This window comes from Monodelphis domestica, chromosome 3, assembly GCF_027887165.1.
Source record: "Monodelphis domestica isolate mMonDom1 chromosome 3, mMonDom1.pri, whole genome shotgun sequence".
In the NCBI taxonomy this organism is placed as follows: Eukaryota; Metazoa; Chordata; class Mammalia; order Didelphimorphia; family Didelphidae; genus Monodelphis; species Monodelphis domestica.
The window spans coordinates 419254136-419271978 of record NC_077229.1 but is presented as its reverse complement, the minus strand read 5'-3'; the positions used below and the strand labels follow the sequence as shown (position 1 = coordinate 419271978).

General features: G+C 37.1%; 1 protein-coding gene across 1 annotated transcript in view; it reads left to right on the top strand.

Moving 5' to 3' along the window:
- The first annotated feature begins 899 nt into the window (after positions 1-899).
- The window catches only part of LOC100014421 (haloacid dehalogenase-like hydrolase domain-containing protein 2), a 72702-nt gene continuing 55758 nt past the window's right edge, over positions 900-17843 (top strand). The window contains exons 1-4 of the mRNA XM_016431383.2: positions 900-1098; positions 9475-9576; positions 10340-10391; positions 15663-15756. Coding sequence (XP_016286869.2) covers positions 1008-1098; positions 9475-9576; positions 10340-10391; positions 15663-15756 — 339 coding nt within the window. The 5' untranslated portion in view covers positions 900-1007. The remainder of the gene's footprint in view (positions 1099-9474; positions 9577-10339; positions 10392-15662; positions 15757-17843) is intronic.

Sequence of the window (17843 nt, the reverse complement as noted above, 5' to 3'; positions counted from 1 at the left end):
TAAGGGAGCCAGAAGATGTAATTCTAGCCCAGTACTCCCTTTGAGGAGAGCAGAATGGCCAGCCAGTCTTAGATCTGACTATGGCTAAAGATGTTTCATTCTCACTTCCATTTGAACCACACTACCTTTGAGGAAACGGTGTTTTTACATTACTAATGGGAAATACTATTCTAATTGCACAATCTCAGTGGAAAGGGATCTCAGAGACATTTAATCCAGGCTAAACTTACCAAAACTTATTCTGCAATATCACCTTTTGATCAAAAAAACCCATCCATTTAGGGGAACTCACTACTTTCCAAGGCTCTACTCTTGTTGTTCAGTCATGTCTAACTCTTTGTGTTTTACCTAAAGCCTCAGAACAAGTGTTGGAGCTTGATCCTTGGGTTTCCTAGATGAGGACAGGCAGTAGGGCCTAAAGGATACAGTGAGCTGGAAGTCCTGAGTTCAGATCACCCTTCTAATACTGAGCCACCCACAACTTGCAAGTCCCCTAACCTTGGGGAGCTTCACTTTCCTCATCTGTGAAGTGAGAGGGTTGGGCTTCTGAGGTTTCTTCTAGATTAAAAAAAAACAACTATGATCTTCTGCCTGCAAATTCAATGTTCTTTTGCCCTCTTCTCAACACATGATGGACAATAATTGAAAGAATTGGGGAAGGGGGAGGCATTATTAAAAACTATAAGAAAAAATGCAACAAATTTTCCTTAAGCTACTGATAGATACTTTAAACAGGAGTACTTGAGCAATTATATTTCCAGCCGATGGGTATCCCCAATCCTTGGTCACGTAGCCCAGCTTCTCTCAGCTACACCCCTCCTGCCCGGACTAAGGAAGTTCCATGTACCTGACCAGGGAGAGCTGGGGGACGGCGCTTCGCGGAGCGATTCTTTTGGGCCCTGCAGGCTCCCGTCCCTGACGCAGCCGCCGCGGCGGCGGCGCCACGTCTCTTTGGTGGAGTTAAACAGGCCGAAGGAGAAGCGACTGCGGCGTCGTGTCTAGTGGCCATGGCCTTCACTTTGTACTCGCTGCTGCAGGCGGCTTTGCTCTGCGTCAACGCTATCGCCGTGCTGCACGAGGAGCGCTTCCTCAAAAACAGTAAGGGGGTAGGGGGGCCAGCCCGGAGGCCTCCCTAGGAAGGGCAGGATGGATGGGCCTTGGGGAGGGAAAGCCTGGAATGAATGAGGGAACCTTTGGGAAGCGCCCGGGGAGGGAGCTGCTGGAGCCGAGGCTCTGGGGCTGTCGGGGTACGAATCCCTAGCGCCTAGGCTGGTGTATAGTGGGAACATTCATCTGTCTTTTTGTTTATCCATCCGTCCGTCTATCTATTGAAGGCATGCCTCCTTCTGTCTGTCTTGTCTATCAGTCTACTGTATATATGGGGGGAGAGGGGACATGCATCTATGTATCTACTGGTGCATATGCATATGTACATATATATGTTTATATATATGGATGTATTATGTGTCATATACTGCTATGTGTGTACATGTGTGTATACAGACCAGTATGTTATATATTGGTGTATATGTGTACATGTATGTACCTTTACATATCATGTATAAGATCTACTGGTGTATGTATCTACATGTGTGTATACGCCGGTCCATAAAGTTATATGTTTATATTCTCTGATGTCAGTGTGTCTTCATATGTGCAAATATATTCATATATGGATGTCTCTTTCTATATATATGTTTACATACATATATAAGAATATTGTATACATCTTTTTAAATATATAAAATATGTTCATATAAAACAACATACATAAGTAGAACATATATTTTATAACAAAAATAAATGTTTTACATTCAAAATATAGACATATAAGTACTTATCTATAAATAAAATATGCTGGTGTGTATGTGTTCACATATGTGGATACACCCACATGTTTATATACATACATACATACATATGTGTATGTATATGAGACTATGCTAGTGTTGTGGGTGGGTTCAATGACAAACCCAATGCAGATAGATACAGACAGACAGCACATAATACAGGTGTATATATTATATCTACTTGAAATTTATTTTTTTATTTATTTGTTCCCTTCTCATAGAAGGGAGATTGTGTTTTTAAAATTCTTTGCCCTTCTATTCTTTCCCTTACTGTTTGTCATTTGCAGAGTAATATAGCGAAAAGAACATTGAATTTGGAATCACAGACAGATTATAGATATTTTTTAGCCGGAAGAGACCTTAGAGGTTGTCTAGTCCAGTTATCTCCAATCACAGATGAGGAAATTGAAGCACCAAGGTTAGGTGATTTTCAGGTGTATCAGCTAGTATTAGAAGAGAGATTTGAACCTAGGACTTTCTGATCACTATATATACACACATGCATATACACACATAAATGCTACATATACATAGAATAGAAATGCATGTAATCAATGCTTGTTGATTGGTTGGTTGAAGTCAGCAATGGGGAATGTACAAGGGGTTTCAGGTAAAAATTCATTAAGTGCCTAATGTGCCAGGCACCGTGCTAAGCTCTAGGGATAAAAGAAATACTGAAAAGGCGAATAAACCAAGGGTACTGGGATAAATGCCTATCTCTACCTCAAGTTAGATTTGGAATATTTTTAAATGCTTTTTCTAGAGATGCTTTCCCCCCCTAGAATGGGGACCCTGTGAGACTTGTTAAAGGGAACCCTACCTACTAATCAGGCTATATATTTCCTATGTTCTTTTAAACTTTATATTATTAATATTTTCTGTCTCTTTAAAAATTTTATTGTTTTGTTACATTCTGAGTTTCTGTCTCCCTCCTTCCTCACCATGCACTGGAGGAGCCTACTATTTGAATATAGTATAGTATCTTGGATATATATGTGTATGTTTGTAAAACTATACCATGTAGATTTCTTTGGAAGTGGATAGAATCTTCATAAGTGCTTTGTATTCATATTATTCAGAATAACTTAATCATTCACAGCTATTGTTTGAAATATGTTGTTACTGTATACAGTGTTCTCTTGGCTTTATTTGTTTCTTCATTGTTTCATTTAAGTTTTTCCATGTTTTTCTAAAGTCAGCCTGCTCATTGTTTCTTACAAAACAGTAGTATTTCATCATAATCTCATACTACAATTTTAGCCAATTCCCAGTTGATGAGCATACCCTAGATTTCCAGTTCTTTTCCACCACAAAGAAAGCTGCTCTAAATATTTTATTTCCTTTTTCCCTGTTGACTTTTGAACCAGAACTAATAGGGTATTTCTGGGTCAAGGGTGATATACACAGCTTTATAACTCTTAGAGCAAAATTCCAGACTGCTCTCCAAAACAGTTGGATCAGTTCACAGTTCTACCAACAGTGTATTAGTGTCCCCATTTTTCCACATTCCCTCCAACATTTGTCATTTTGACCTTTTATCATTTTAGCCAATCTCTTTAGGTTTAAGGTGATATTGCAGAGTTGTTTTAGTTTGTATTTCTCTAATCAATAATCATTTAGAGTATTTTTATATAACCATATAGCTTTGATTTCTTCATCCAATAACAACTTATTCACATCTTTTGACCATATATTCTTATACATTTGACAAAGTTCTCTATATATTTGAGATGGGACCTTTTTCTGAAAAACTGTCTATAAAGATTTTTTTCCCAGTTTTTTTTGTTTGTTTATTTTCCTGCAAATCTTGGCTACATTCATTTTATTTGTACACAAACACTTTTAAATTTAAAGTAGTTAATGTTATCCATTTTATGTCTCAAAATGCTGTCTCTTTATTCATAAATCTTATAGTTCCATGTTCTAATTTGCTTATATTTCCCTTTATGTGTAGGTTATGTATCCATTTTGACTGGATCTTGCTTGGTAAATGGTGTATAGCATTGGTCTCTACCTAGTTTCTGCCAGACTGCTTTCCAGTTTTCCCAACAATTTTTACCAAATAGTGAATTCTTATCCCCAAAGCTTCTATATTCTTTGTAATTATTTCATTCCTATGGAATTCCTTGCCCTTTTTCACATCCTGTCCTCACTTTATGAACCTATTCAGAGTTAATATTCAGATCAGACAATTCCATAAGTCCTGTAATGCCCAGGTATGATACTTTGTATCCTCCAATAAGTATCCAGTAAATACTATGCTGTTTTTCCTTCCTTTATCCCTCTCTGCTATTCCTACCTCATACTCTTTTTAATCCATTTTCCAATCTACTTTCTTATCATCTTTCTTCGTATCTTTCTTAGTAGACCTTTGACTTTGGAAAAGAAGTATTGTGTCTCTGATAAGGGACAAATAAATTTGAGGAATTACACTTTCTAAGTAAGCCAGGCTCAGTAAGAATGCTTATTGGTTGATACACTTATTATTTTTCAGTGTTACCTGTGTGCTTTGCCCATTACTTGGCACTGTGTGGTTTTCAGAAAATTACTTAGAAACAAATCATACCCTCAATAAACCAATGATCTAATAAAGGGAAAAATAAAAAAACTAAAATGTCTCCACACAGTTAGTAGGTTACTAACCTTATTATATAATGCCTAGCACCAGACTGCTGTGTAATTTACATTAAATAATAATATTTTATTTGCTTGGACAAATTCTAAAATTATCCAGTGACAATTTTTTAGATGTCTGTTGTGTTTTCAATACTGTTAGGCATTGTAGGTATTTTATGAAACATGTAGGGTCTTAAAATACTTACTCCTTACTCAGAAGAAAAAGATACACAAATAACAATAGCTGTTAATATGTACTGAAATACTGAATATTTCAGAGACTACATGGCTAGTTGAATAGAGTGACCTCCAGGCTGAGTTCAAGCCCTGCTTCTAACATATACTGAGAGTTGATAAGAAATTATTAAATACTTTGTTCTGGGCACTATGCTAAATGCTGGAGATTCAGAGAAAGGAAAAAATATAATCCACTCTTCACACTTCTGGTGGAAGAAACAACATATAAATATCAAGGTATATACAAAACATGTAAAGAACAGATAGTACAGTCAGGAGTAAGATTTGATCGGACTCTTGAATGAAGCCAGATGAATTGAGAGATGGAGATAGCCTGGGCTATGGTGTGGGAGAGGAGGGTGGTGGTAGAATGTCCTGTGAAAAGAATATCAGTAGTCCCAGGATAGGTGGATCTGAGTGGGAAGTGAAATGGGTTTGGTTAGGAAGAGCTTTAAATGCCAACATAGCAATTTCTTTTTAAAGCTTTGGAGTTTGTTGAGTAGGGAGTGACATGATTTAGCACCTGAGTGGTGTAAAAATAAAAGGTGACTGCAAAAACTACTAAAGCAATGGATTGATTATTGGTTATAAACTGATTTGGATACTCTGCTTGCTATGCTAACAAAGTATCTTCCGTTTCTATCAGTGAAGTGAAGCTCATAAATGAACTTCTCTTCAGGGCCAGGGGCAAGGACACTAAAGAGACTCTCGTTATGAAAAATAAAATGTTTATTGAAATATGAGGATAAAAAAGGATTTCTAACTCCACCCATATAAAACTCCCTGGTTCTGCAAGGAATCATTTCTCCTGTTCCACAGGCTATATTGATCCTTCCTGATCTGACTAACCCAAATTTTCCCTATTCTACAGTAAACTACACTATTATCCTTTTTTTTTTAATCCTTACCTTCCATTTTGGAATCAATGCTATGTATTAGTCCCAAGGCAGAAGAGTGGTAATGGCTAGGCAATGGGGGTCAAGTGACTTGCCCAGGGTCACACAGCTAGGAAGTGTCAGAGGCCAGATTTGAACCTAGGACCTCTCATCTCTAGGCCTGGTTCTCAATCCACTGAACCATCCAGTTGCCCCCCCCCCCCCAATAATTTTTAATTCGCCTCCAAGTTATAAAAATAGCAAAGGTTAACTGGTTGATTCTCAACAAGAATCAAGTTAGTACTCTGAGCCTTAGCAGACTCAGTCTTCTCAGAGTTAAAACAGTCTATAAGACAGTAATAGATAGTCAATAGTGTTTCCCAAGTTGGAAAAAGAAATCACTTCCAACTCTTTCCGGTCTATGGGGGGAGGCAAAGATATTACTTCCTCAAAGCCCTCAAGCAAGAGCCTCTGTGTGTGTGACTCTGCCAACTGCCAGAGACCAACTGACACTCCCAGAGAGAAAAACTATCTCAGAAAAAAATGTTAAACTTTCAACGTTTGAAATTAACACTCTGTCTCATATCTGCTTCAAACTCCAATTCTTTCTCAAGCCACCTTCTTTACTTCTTATCTCTAAACTAATAAAACAATACTTATTTTCTAATATCATCCTTATAGTGGAGAGTAGATCAGAGTGGGGGAAGACTTGAGGTGAGGAGACCAGTTAGAAGGCTATTGCAATATAGAAGCCCTGTTAACTGGGGCCAATCACTTCATCTTAGTGCTCTAGGCAATTCTCTAAGGTCATAAGTTTCAGAGAAGGTGCCTACCAGCACTGATAGTAGTTTCCTTACTTGGGAGTACATCCTTCCAGTGAAATCACAGGTCCAGTCCCTATCACTCTCCCTTCATGGTATTATATAAATTAAAAGTGCTTTAGGAGTTGATTCATAAACATTGAGGTTTAAATATGGAGAAAGGCTTCATGAAGATGGAATCTGAAATGGACCTTGAAAGATGGGTAGGACTTGAATAGTAATTATGTTTGGAGGGAGCAAATAGCATTCCAGACCAAGTATACAAAGAATGCACAGTACTGCCCAGGGTAGACCACTCTTATCCACTCTCCACTCAGGAGAATCATTCAACAATGAATGAATGAATGAAATAAACTTTAAACGGCCAAAACTTTAAGCACTGAGATAATTTTTGCAGCAGCCAAACATGATGGAGGAAGGTTAGAAATCAGAAAAAGAAATCACAAATCCAAGAGAGACTTTGAAGACATGGTAGATAGTGGTGGCATTGACTGTACAGGCAGTTAAGAGTGGGAAGAATATAAAATGAAGCAAAGTTTTTCAGACTGGAAAATTGAGATTAGCATTATTGACCAACAGAAAAACTGTCTCTTTTGGAAGTCAAACTAGTTTGGAGGGGAAGAGCACATATTGAGTTTGAGATTATGTGGCATGCCTAGTAGGCAGTTGAGATCTTACACTCTTGAGCTGCTGTGAATTTTCTAATGGAAAAGCACATAAAGTCATTCTGACTATGATTACTGCAGATTTGAATATCAAATATCAACCAAGCCTTTAACTGCTGCCCAGGAATCTTTCTATATCCATTACTGAACCCAAACAACTTCCTAAGTCTATAAATTGAAAAATAGTTGCCTTAGTAGAGGAAGCATTTTCTCCTCAGATTCCCTACACTGATGAAATCAAAGGTCTGTTTTGTTTTGTTTTTTAAATGACTCCCTATATTACACCCAACTGTGGTTGCCCCTAAAGTTCTTTTCTTTTGTAAAGCCAACAACTCTTACTTTCTCCCTCTCACTTTCTCCTTGCCTCCTGCTTTACTAAAGAATGAAGCCATTCCCCTGGAACTCTTTACTTTCCTTCCATTCTTTTTAACATCACCGAGTTCTTGAGTGTTCTCTTTCCCCTCCAGTCTCTTGGGGGGAAAAGTGACCCTCTTCCTTACCAAAATTAATCTGCCTATATATTCTCTGAATTCTCTCCATCCATGATTTTGCTTCTTCCATTACCTACCCTCTTTCCATCAGACATCTTCAGTCTTTCTATAGCCTCTTTTCCTTCCACCTATAAATATTCTCATTTCCTCTTAAAAAAAAAAAAAAACCCTTCTCTTGACCCTGCCACTCTCATCTATTAGCCTATCTCTCCTCTCTTTCATTCTTTTCTTCATGATTACTCAACCCTTTGTAATCTGACTTCTCTTCTACAATTCTGCTAAAAAATTTTCCAAGGTCTTTAATAATAAATTATAATTAATCCAGTCTAATAGCTTCTTTTTTGTTCTCTTTTGTGATACACTCTGGGATTTGGCACTGTGGATCATTTCTCCTTTCTATAGTTCCTTTCCTCTCAGCTACCTTGATGTGATAGTCTAATTTGAGTTCATCCTGCCACTTTGACCATACCTACTCTTGACTTACGACCTTCCTCTTGTCTTAAGCTTGAGAATCTCCTTACTTGCCTTCACATATTCTGCAGTCCAGTAACATTAGACTCTGTTCTGTCATTTATGCACATATATGATACTTGTAATAAATGAAATGTAAAATTATTAAATGTAATATTAATAAAATATTGTGGTCCCCATTATAAAATTTACTTTCAAGTCAGAAGTCTCTCATTAGCTTTTAACAATGTAATTTTAATAAAAATGGACATATATGAAAAAGGGAAAGGAAGGAAGGGGACAGAAAAATCTACTTATCTAGAAAAATACCTAAGCCAAAATCCCTCATTTTTTACACACACACAAAAAAAAACTTTCACAGGTCTCTGTAATCTTAGTGCCTTACATCTAACAATAGCTCCAACTTATCCTGTATATATCATTTGTACATAGTTTTTGCCTGTTTGCTTCTTTTTGACTGTGAGCTCTTTGAAAGCAGGGACTTGCTAGATTTTTAAAAAATGAAATGTGAGTAAAGTGAAGATCTATAATGTGTCATTCATCTGTTTCAGTCAGTTCTGATTCTTCATGACTCCATTTGGAGTTTTCTTGGCAAAGATATTGGAATGATTTGCCATTTCCTGCTCCAACTTATTTTATAGATGAGGAAACTGAGGCAAGCAGGGTTTAGTGTCTTGCCCAGGGTCTCACCGCTTATAAGTGCTCCTGGTACTACCGGGTGTGTCATCTACTCTGTCACCTAGCTGTCCATGAAGATCTATAAGAGAAAATAGAGAAGTTGGGAAAGGTTATTTAGAAAGAATAAGGGAAAACTGGTGACCATAGATTTTATTGGAGTATAAATTCACAGATTGTAAATCACGGAGCAAAGAGCATCATTTTCTTTAGATATTCATGCCAATACTGGGAAAATGCTACTTAAACTTTAAAGTTATAATCACATTAAATTCAGATAAATACAATAATTTTATCAAGTAAAGCAGACAACAAAACTTACCTCTAGCTCCTATTATATATGAAAACTGTTTGTAAGTGTTCTGAGTGATTAGCTGAGTGATATTGAACCCCCTATTTTGATCTGACTAATTTTGATCTGAGAAACAAAAATTCTTTATTTCCTTTTAAAAATGGGATGGTGACTGTCATATTATTGCTCCTCCGAGTACCACTGGATATTTCAATTTGAAATTTGCTTTGTAAAATAAAGTTGCATTATAAATGAATTATTTTTATGTCTGCTTCTGCTTTTAATAAAAAGTAAAATATATTCAACCTAAGATATTTGACTATGATTGTATTATCTAAGAGGTAATCTGACTTCCCAATAGTTTGAGGTCTTTAACAGTAGCTTGAATTAATCCTTTTCAAGATGGATGGATATGATGCTAATGTAGTAAGGTGAGTGCATAATCAATTTTAACACAGCTAATCATCTTTGTATTATGCAGTTGGCTGGGGAACAGACCAGGGAATTGGAGGATTTGGAGAGGAGCCAGGAATTAAATCACAGCTAATGAACCTTATTCGATCTGTACGAACAGTTATGAGAGGTAAGGAGGAGAAAGAGTTTAGCAATTTTATCATATCCTGCCCTATAAAGTATTAATTCTATGTTTTGGTTTGAGGAGCATAGGCTTCTTTCTGAATATGAATCCTTGCTTCCTCATTATAGTGGAGTCTTTTGTTATTACCTATGAACCTTTATGATCTGTGAAATAACCATATTTGATGTAAGCCCTTGGCTCTGTCACTTGGCTTCAGCAAATCACTTTGTCTCTTAGAAACAATTTCTTCATCTTTAAAGTAGAAATATTACTTGGGACTAAAGTACTGTTTATAAATTATTATTTATCTAGCCAGTTTTCTCCGTCTTTTTAGACATTTAATACAAGGAAGTTAATCTTCAGATGATGTTAAGTAGTATCACCTGATTCTGTCTCTTCTAGAGGCTTAGGAAAAAACTTAGAACTTAATAGACTTGCTTTTCTAAAAAGTTTTTAGAACCAATCTAGAGATATAGAAATTTGTACAGATGTCTACTTCTATTGAAAACTGACAAAAATTGGCTTAAAACCCCCAGATTTCTGAATTTTACAAACCAGAGCCTTCATTTTAGTTATTATTTCCATTGGACAAATAAATTCATTAAGAATTTGTGTTGAACTGCTCATTTTAATTTTAATTCAGGTAGTGACAATCAGCTTTAATTTAAATGTGTAATCAGACATTTCTCTTTCACAATTCAAAGTGTTCTTTCTTATTTTCCAAAATCCTTTGTTTATTGATGATTGTTTGTTTTTGTTTATTTTTCAGTGCCATTGATAATAGTAAACTCAATTGCAATTGTGTTACTTTTACTATTTGGGTGAACTTCAGTGATAGAAAGAAATTGGAGAATCAGAAGTGGAAAAACCAGCAGAAGCCATCACTTCAGTCATTATGGGGATGCATAGCAGAGCTGACCAAGCTTGCACTTAAAGTAAACTACAAAGTTGACAATAAAACAACAGTTCCTATTTATCTGATATTTTATTGTTCCACTTGCTGTTTCATTATAAACGACCAGATTTTGGAGCAGGATTTTTAATTATACAGGACTGGTTCAAGTTTGTTTACTGGCTGTTAATAATAACCCATACTATATCTCAATGATTGTTTAAAGGGTATAGAATTGTTCCTTTTGTTTTCTTTTAAATTTTCACTTCTCAGGGATGACTTTCTTTCCAGCATATTTCCCAGTGAGAAAGCTGTTATGCAAAAGATTTTCCTTTACTCCAGTTAAATTTCAAATATATTTATAGTTATAATGTATTAATTTATGCCCTGTAATTTGGATCTTTTCAGTTGTTTTTAATTGATTTGGCAGATCTGGAAGAACTTTATTTCTAGTCAAAGAAAGTTTTTAATAGTAAATATTACGATTGCATATTGTTTCGATTTTCACTGTCATTTTAAAAAATTCACATATGTAACATCTTTGTCAATCTAGCCCTCCCCTGTCAGTAAGTATTCCAGTTAAAGAAACATATAACCTTATTTGTCCAGTTCTTTGCATCTCTAGCTTCAAGATTTTTTCATGTAATATTTTTCTGGATTGGGTATCACTATTTATATTTTTTTCTATTGGTAGAAAAGAAACTACCCTTTAAACAGCAATGATTTATTAAGAAAACCAAAATGAATTTTCATTACAATGGAACTTATTGCAGTACTTTATCTTAAACAATCAAGCACTGGATCCTATTACAATACAAAGGCTGAATTTATTTTGAAGTAAGAGCTGTCTAAAAATCCAGCTTACAAGTAGTATACCAAGATGTTCTTATCCTTCCTCCAGAGTAAGAGTAGATTTCCTTTGGATAAATATTTTTTCAAAAAAAAGTTTTTGCATTACTTTTTGCACCATCTTGTAAAGTCATTTGACTCAACCCCAAATACCCTTCTATTTCTCCTAAGGAGTTTTATACCAAATACAGTTTTATGCAACATGTAGAAATTATGTATAAATGATTTTGGGGGAAATTATCAGTTGTAGTATTTTAAATAAATAGAATTTCTTTGTTTTTGGAGAAATTTTATAAATAAATTTGAATTTCTAAGTTAAGCACTTGTTTTTTTAACATAATATATGTTTATCCAATCCAACAGACATTTGTTAAGCAAGGCAGTGGGAATGCAAAGCGAAATGAAAAATGTCCCTGCTCTCAAAAAGTTTACTTTCTGGGGCAATATTACATGGTAACAGATATGTATATATACATGGTGATTTGAGGTGGGAGAGAGCAGCTTTCATAGAAGGCAGTACATGAACTGATCCTTAAATGAAACTGGGGATTCTGGGAGGCAGAAGTGAAGTAGTACATTCAAGATCTGGGGTCTTTGTAAAAGCATAGAAATGAGAAATGGAGTGCCAAGTTCAGGGAACATTAAATAGATCAATTTGGCAGGAACATAAACTTAGAGGTAGAATCATCAGCATTTTGACAAATGATTGATTACCAGGGCCTTGGGGGGACCAGGAAGAGGTGAGAATGGCTAAAGTTTCAAGCCTTAGTGAATAGAGAGAGTGGTACCCTCACCAGAAATAGGGAAATTTGGAAGAGGGGTAAGTTTGAGGGGGGAAGAAAAGTTATGTTTTTGGATATGTCATATCCAATCCATGTGTAGGGCATGGAAGGTGATCCAGTGAAGGAAATTTGTGAAGTTAGTCAGATTATATAGGAAAAGAACCAAGAGAACAGTGACAAAAACTTGGGAAAGAAAATGGAGGAGGGGATAGGCAACAATGTCAAGTACTACAAAAAGATTGAAAAGGAGTGAGGAAAGGTCATTAGTTTTAGCAATTTAGATATCCATCACTGGTGATCTTGGAGAAGGCAGTTTTAGTTGAGTTAAGTGGGGTCAAAAGGAAAATTGCAAGAAACTAAGGAGTAGAAAGAGAAAGGTGAAGCAAAAGCAAAGGTGGCCTATTCTGGGAGTTTATGACAATATTGTTAATAGAGAACCCTCCATAGTTGTATCTAAGACTTGTTTTGTCTTTTACTATAAAACTGGAGGGCACACATTTCATGAAACAATGTCAGCACCCATCATAAAACAGATTAGAAGAGCACCAGACCAGGTGCTTTCCATGCCTATGGCAAAGGGGAGAGAGATTAGCAAGAGGAAGAGGCATTCACAAAACAAAGTGGAGAATTTAAATTGTATGATATTGAAAGTTTTTGCATAAAATCTTCAACTGGGCTAAGAGAAGCAAGTAAGATGAATATATATGTACATAAATACATACACAGATATGTTAGTGTACATAAATATTTAAAACCAAACGCTGTATTGTTATAATGAATACACATACAAACACATACCAAGGGCCATTCCTTGTGGATATGATCAAAGAGTATTTAGCAACAGTTCTCAAAAGAATTGCAAACTATTAACCATGTGAAAAAAAATTCTCCAACTCACTAGAAATAAGAGGCAAATCAAAACAACTCAGAAGTTTCTCCTCAACCCAACAAATCTGCAAAGGTGACAAAAATGGAGATTACATCGGAAGAGTTGTAGAAAGTCGGGTACGCTATTTACACTCTTGGGAGAGCTATAAATTAGTCCAGCCATTCTAGAGAACAATTTGAAATAGTTTTGAGAAAGTGACTAAAAAGTCCATTTATCCAAATGTCCTTTGACCTAGAGGTCCTACTTCATGGCATATATACCTTGAGTCTTGAAAAACAAAGAAAAGTCTTATATACGCCAAAATATTCATAGCAGCACAACTTGTAGTAGCTAAAAACTAGAAACCAGGGAGTAAATACCCATTGATTGGGAACTTAACTAAACAAATGGTAGCACATGAATACTGAGAAACTCAAGCAGTACCTACCCTGGGGGGTCCCTCTCACTGATTAGAGAGCCCCTCCCTTATCCTCAACTATTTAAGAATGACATCTAAGAAATTCTCATCATTTTCCATATGGCTACTTTTGTGGATGTCATTCCACTAGATGAAAACAACTTGGAAACATACCTCAGATCATTTCCCATTTTGACTGCAGGATTTTATCATGCCTTACATCCCAGATAATTCTCCCTCCCCCTTTTTCAATCTATTTTTAGGTGTTTTCTTCCCCCAATTAGATAGTATCTTGAAGGCTAGTCCTATATTATACTTTTCTTTGTGTCAGAGTGCTTAGCATGAAGTAGATGCATAATATTGATTGAATGTAATTGTGCAGTAAGAAATTATGCTGAATTCAGGAAAATTTATAGGAACCAATGTAAAAAAATAAGCAGAACATACAAGTATATACACAATGACAAAGCAATGCAAATAGAACAACAGAAAGAAACTGAATGCTACGTAAATTATAATGACCAAACTTGGTCTAGAAGAAATGAGAAATTGTATCTCTATCTCTTACTCATTATATGCAATCAATTGTATAGAACCTAAGAACAACAATCATTGGTCTGGTGTGTGTGGGTTTTTTTTGTTTTTTTTATGTGTAGGCTTTATTCTACCTTTAGGGTTCTATCTTATAAGTTCAAGTACAGTATCAAACTGTGTTTCAGTGAGACCTGTTTTTTAATTTCTTGCCGACTTTCTATTACTAACATTTGAAATAATCAGATATCACTACAAAGACTTTGTTTTTATTTGTTTTTTTTTTAAACCCTTACCTTCCGTCTTGGAGTCAATACTGTGTATTGGCTCCAAGGCAGAAGAGTGGTAAGGGCTAGGCAATGGGTGTTAAGTGACTTGCCCAGGCAGCTGGGAAGTGTCTGAGGCCAGATTTGAACCTAGGACCTCCCATCTCTAGGTCTGACTCTCAAGCCACTGAGCTACTCAGCTGCTCCCTATTACAACTAGACTCGACTAGTAGTAGTCTCTCAGTGACCGAGGATGATGATTGTCTTTGGGTGTTTTCATCTATGGTGTATAGATAAGTGTGCACAAAGGCACTTGTGGGTGAAGGAGATTTAAGTAGGAAAGTCGATGCACAGAGACAGTCTCTCAGCGTTGGAAGCCTGGGTCCAGTGGCACGAAAAGTCGTTACACCTGGAGACTTCCTCAGCTGCATTGGATGGCCGTGTTGTCTTTTGTGCTCCAACACGCCCTTTGCTGCGTCGCCCTCTCAGCCGTTGAACCTTCTTGTTGGTTTCTTCCATCTGTTCGGCCAAAGCAGTCTTCACATGCTGGGTGAGCAAAGCCCTGGTTCACCAGGGGTCCACGATGACCCGATGGCTACCCTCACAAGGTTTAGCCAGCCTGTCAAAGCCGTTGCCCGGGGTGTGGCCGCTGCCACATGCTAGCAGCTACTGGGAGCCACAAGTGAGAGCTGGGTGTCAGGTGGGGGTCAGAGGCTGGAGAGCTGCCCTAGGAGGGCATGACAAGCCCTCCATACCAGAGATACTACCCCTCCCTGAGCACCCCACTAGGCAAGAAGAAATGAGGGCCCATACCAGAGTGAAAAAAATGAGAGAGAAGAGAGATGGACGTGTGTGCTACTGAGCTGATTCAAGAGAGAAAGCTCTCAAATTAGAAGTTCCTTTATTCACTATATGCAATCAGTCATACAGAACATAAGAAAGACTGACTTAATCTAAATTGTAACAGTGTCCAATAGGAGACCTGTAAGCTTTTATAGGTTGGCCCCAGTTTTCCCAGGGTAGTGCTGATTCAGGAACCAGAGAATCTTATTTTAGCAGACTGTAACTTAAGTGCCTACCCACATCCTTCCCTAATGATCCACTCCAGGGATTAACAATGTGTGGTCATCCTGGACTCCAAATGTCCATAAGCTACTGGGACCTTCTACAGGGCTCTGAATCTGCCTCGTCTTCTGTCTGCTAAGGACTTTGACTACTATAAATGTTAACCTAATCTAGTTTTTTGGGTTTTTTTAAAGCACTCTCAGCTTAACAGAGTCCTGGACTAGGAGCTATGCATGGATTATGTAAGAAGTAGGTCCCTGATCAATAGGTGCATACAACCTATTTAGGGAACACAAATGTCTGCAGCTGAGATATATATATATATATATATATATATATATATATATATACACACATACTCATATGTACTGAGGTTCTCCTTTAAAGTCTCATGCTGTGGAAATGATCCTGCATTCTTTAGGACCCTGAAGCATACAGGCTGTGGTAGGGCCTACCAAGCTGGAAAGGCTTTGAGTCTGGCCATGTTGACTGATTATGGTCTGAAGGCTAGCCTAGTCAGATTTGGAAACAGTGATTAACAGACCACTGGGTGGTGAATTTTTTTTTAGCTACAGCAACTTTTGAAACTAAAAATGATAGAGATTACAACATGAATGAAATCACATAGGCTTGAAATATTGAAATATGTGTTCACATAATTGGGTATCTGTCTAAAGGCAAGGGCCTGGACTAGATGATCTCTTGAGGGCTCTTCCAGTTCATACATACATATTGTGGGAATAAACATATATGTATGCTTATACCTATAAGGGGATAAACACTATGTCTGAGGTTGTCTTTCATTCATAATCCATAAGAGGGTAGAGAAGCAGGTAGGCAGGCACTTAAGCTACTATCTGCTAAAATATGATTCTATATATTATGAATCCAGACTACCCTGATATGGGTTGCTCAAGATGTACAAATATGAGAAAACTGCATCAATCTTTAGGTCCAAGTTTCTGGTCTTTAAATAGCAGGTAGAGATGGTCCAATTTTACCTCCACGCCTTTTGCTTGCGAACCTTCCTCTCTCCACTCATAAGTTCACCATCCTAGTTCAGCCATCATCACCATTCTTATGGTTTATAAGAAGAATTAATGATAGTTAACATTTATATAGTGCTTTAAGTTTTGCAAAGTAGTTTACATATGTTTACATTTGAAGCAGCTCTAGGAGGTAAGTAGTTCTCTAGTTTACATATCCTTAGTTTATAGATTGAGGAAACTGAGGTAGACATCGATTAAGTGATTTGCCTACAGCTGGTCACAGCAAATAAGTATCTGAGGCCACATTTGTATCAGATCTTCCTTATTCTAGGCCTGGCATTCTATCCACCATGGGCCCTCATTTCCAAAAGCATCTATTCCAACCTTTTTCCTTTCTCGAATCTAATTATCTTTCTTTTGCCCTGCCTAACCCAGGGCAGATGACTTAGGGCTTCAACTTCTCTGAAAAGATTGAGAACATCTGATATTGAGTTCCCTCCTTTCCGAACTCTCATTATATACACTGATTCTTTCACTTGTCTTTTCACTAATTTCTTTTGGATAAAAGAAGAAGTAATATTATTGTTTCTCATTAAAGCTAATTACATGAATCCTTGATCTCTTTCCTTCCCACATCCTTCAGGATATTTTGGGGAAGAGCCATTGCTTCTCTTTCATGCATTTTCAGGTCCTTCCTCTCTTTTCCACCTCCACTAATTAATTGTAGGTGTCCCATAGGGTTCTATCCTGGGTCCTCTTTTCCTCTCTCTATACTATTTCACTTGGTTATCTCATTAGTTTCAATTAGCTCATGGTTTCAATGATCATTTCTATACTGATGATTCTCAAATTTACTTACACATCCCTAGCCTCTCTGCTGATCTAATATATTGCCTACTAGAATCTTGAACTGAGTGTTCAGTAGGGATCTTAAACTCAACATGTCCAAAACTAAACTCATTATATTTCCCCCCAAAATTTCCTTCCTTTCATGCTTCTCTATTTCTATCAAGGACACCACCTTTTTCCAGTTTCCCCAGCTCACACTCTAGGAGTCATCCTTGACTCTTACTGTCTCTCATCTCCAATATCCAGTCTGTGGTCAAAACCTGTCCATTGCACCTTGGTAATAGTTCTGTAATACACTCCCTTCTCTCCTCTGATACTGCCACCAATCCTGGTGCAGGTTTTCATTTTCTCAGGCCTGGACTATTACAATACCTGCTGGTTTGTCTCCTTGCCACAAGTCTCTCCCCATTCCAGTTCATTCTCCAATCAATCAATAATCATGTATTAAGCACCTACTATGTGTCAGGTACTGTGCTAAACTCTGGATACAAAAAGAGGTAAAAGATAGTCTCTGTTCTCAAGGAGCTTACAATCTTAGGGGAAGGGGAGTCAACATGCATACAGAGTAAGCTATACACAGGATAAATAGGAAATAAGAGAGGGAAGGCACTAGAATTATGTAGGTTTGGGGAAGGCATTTTATTTGGGTCTTAATAAAGCTAGGAAGATCAGTAGGTAGAGCAGAAGAAGACTAGCATTCCAGGCATTGAGGACTCTCTGGGAAAGTGCCCTGAGCAGAGAGAGATGAAGTATCTTGTTCATGA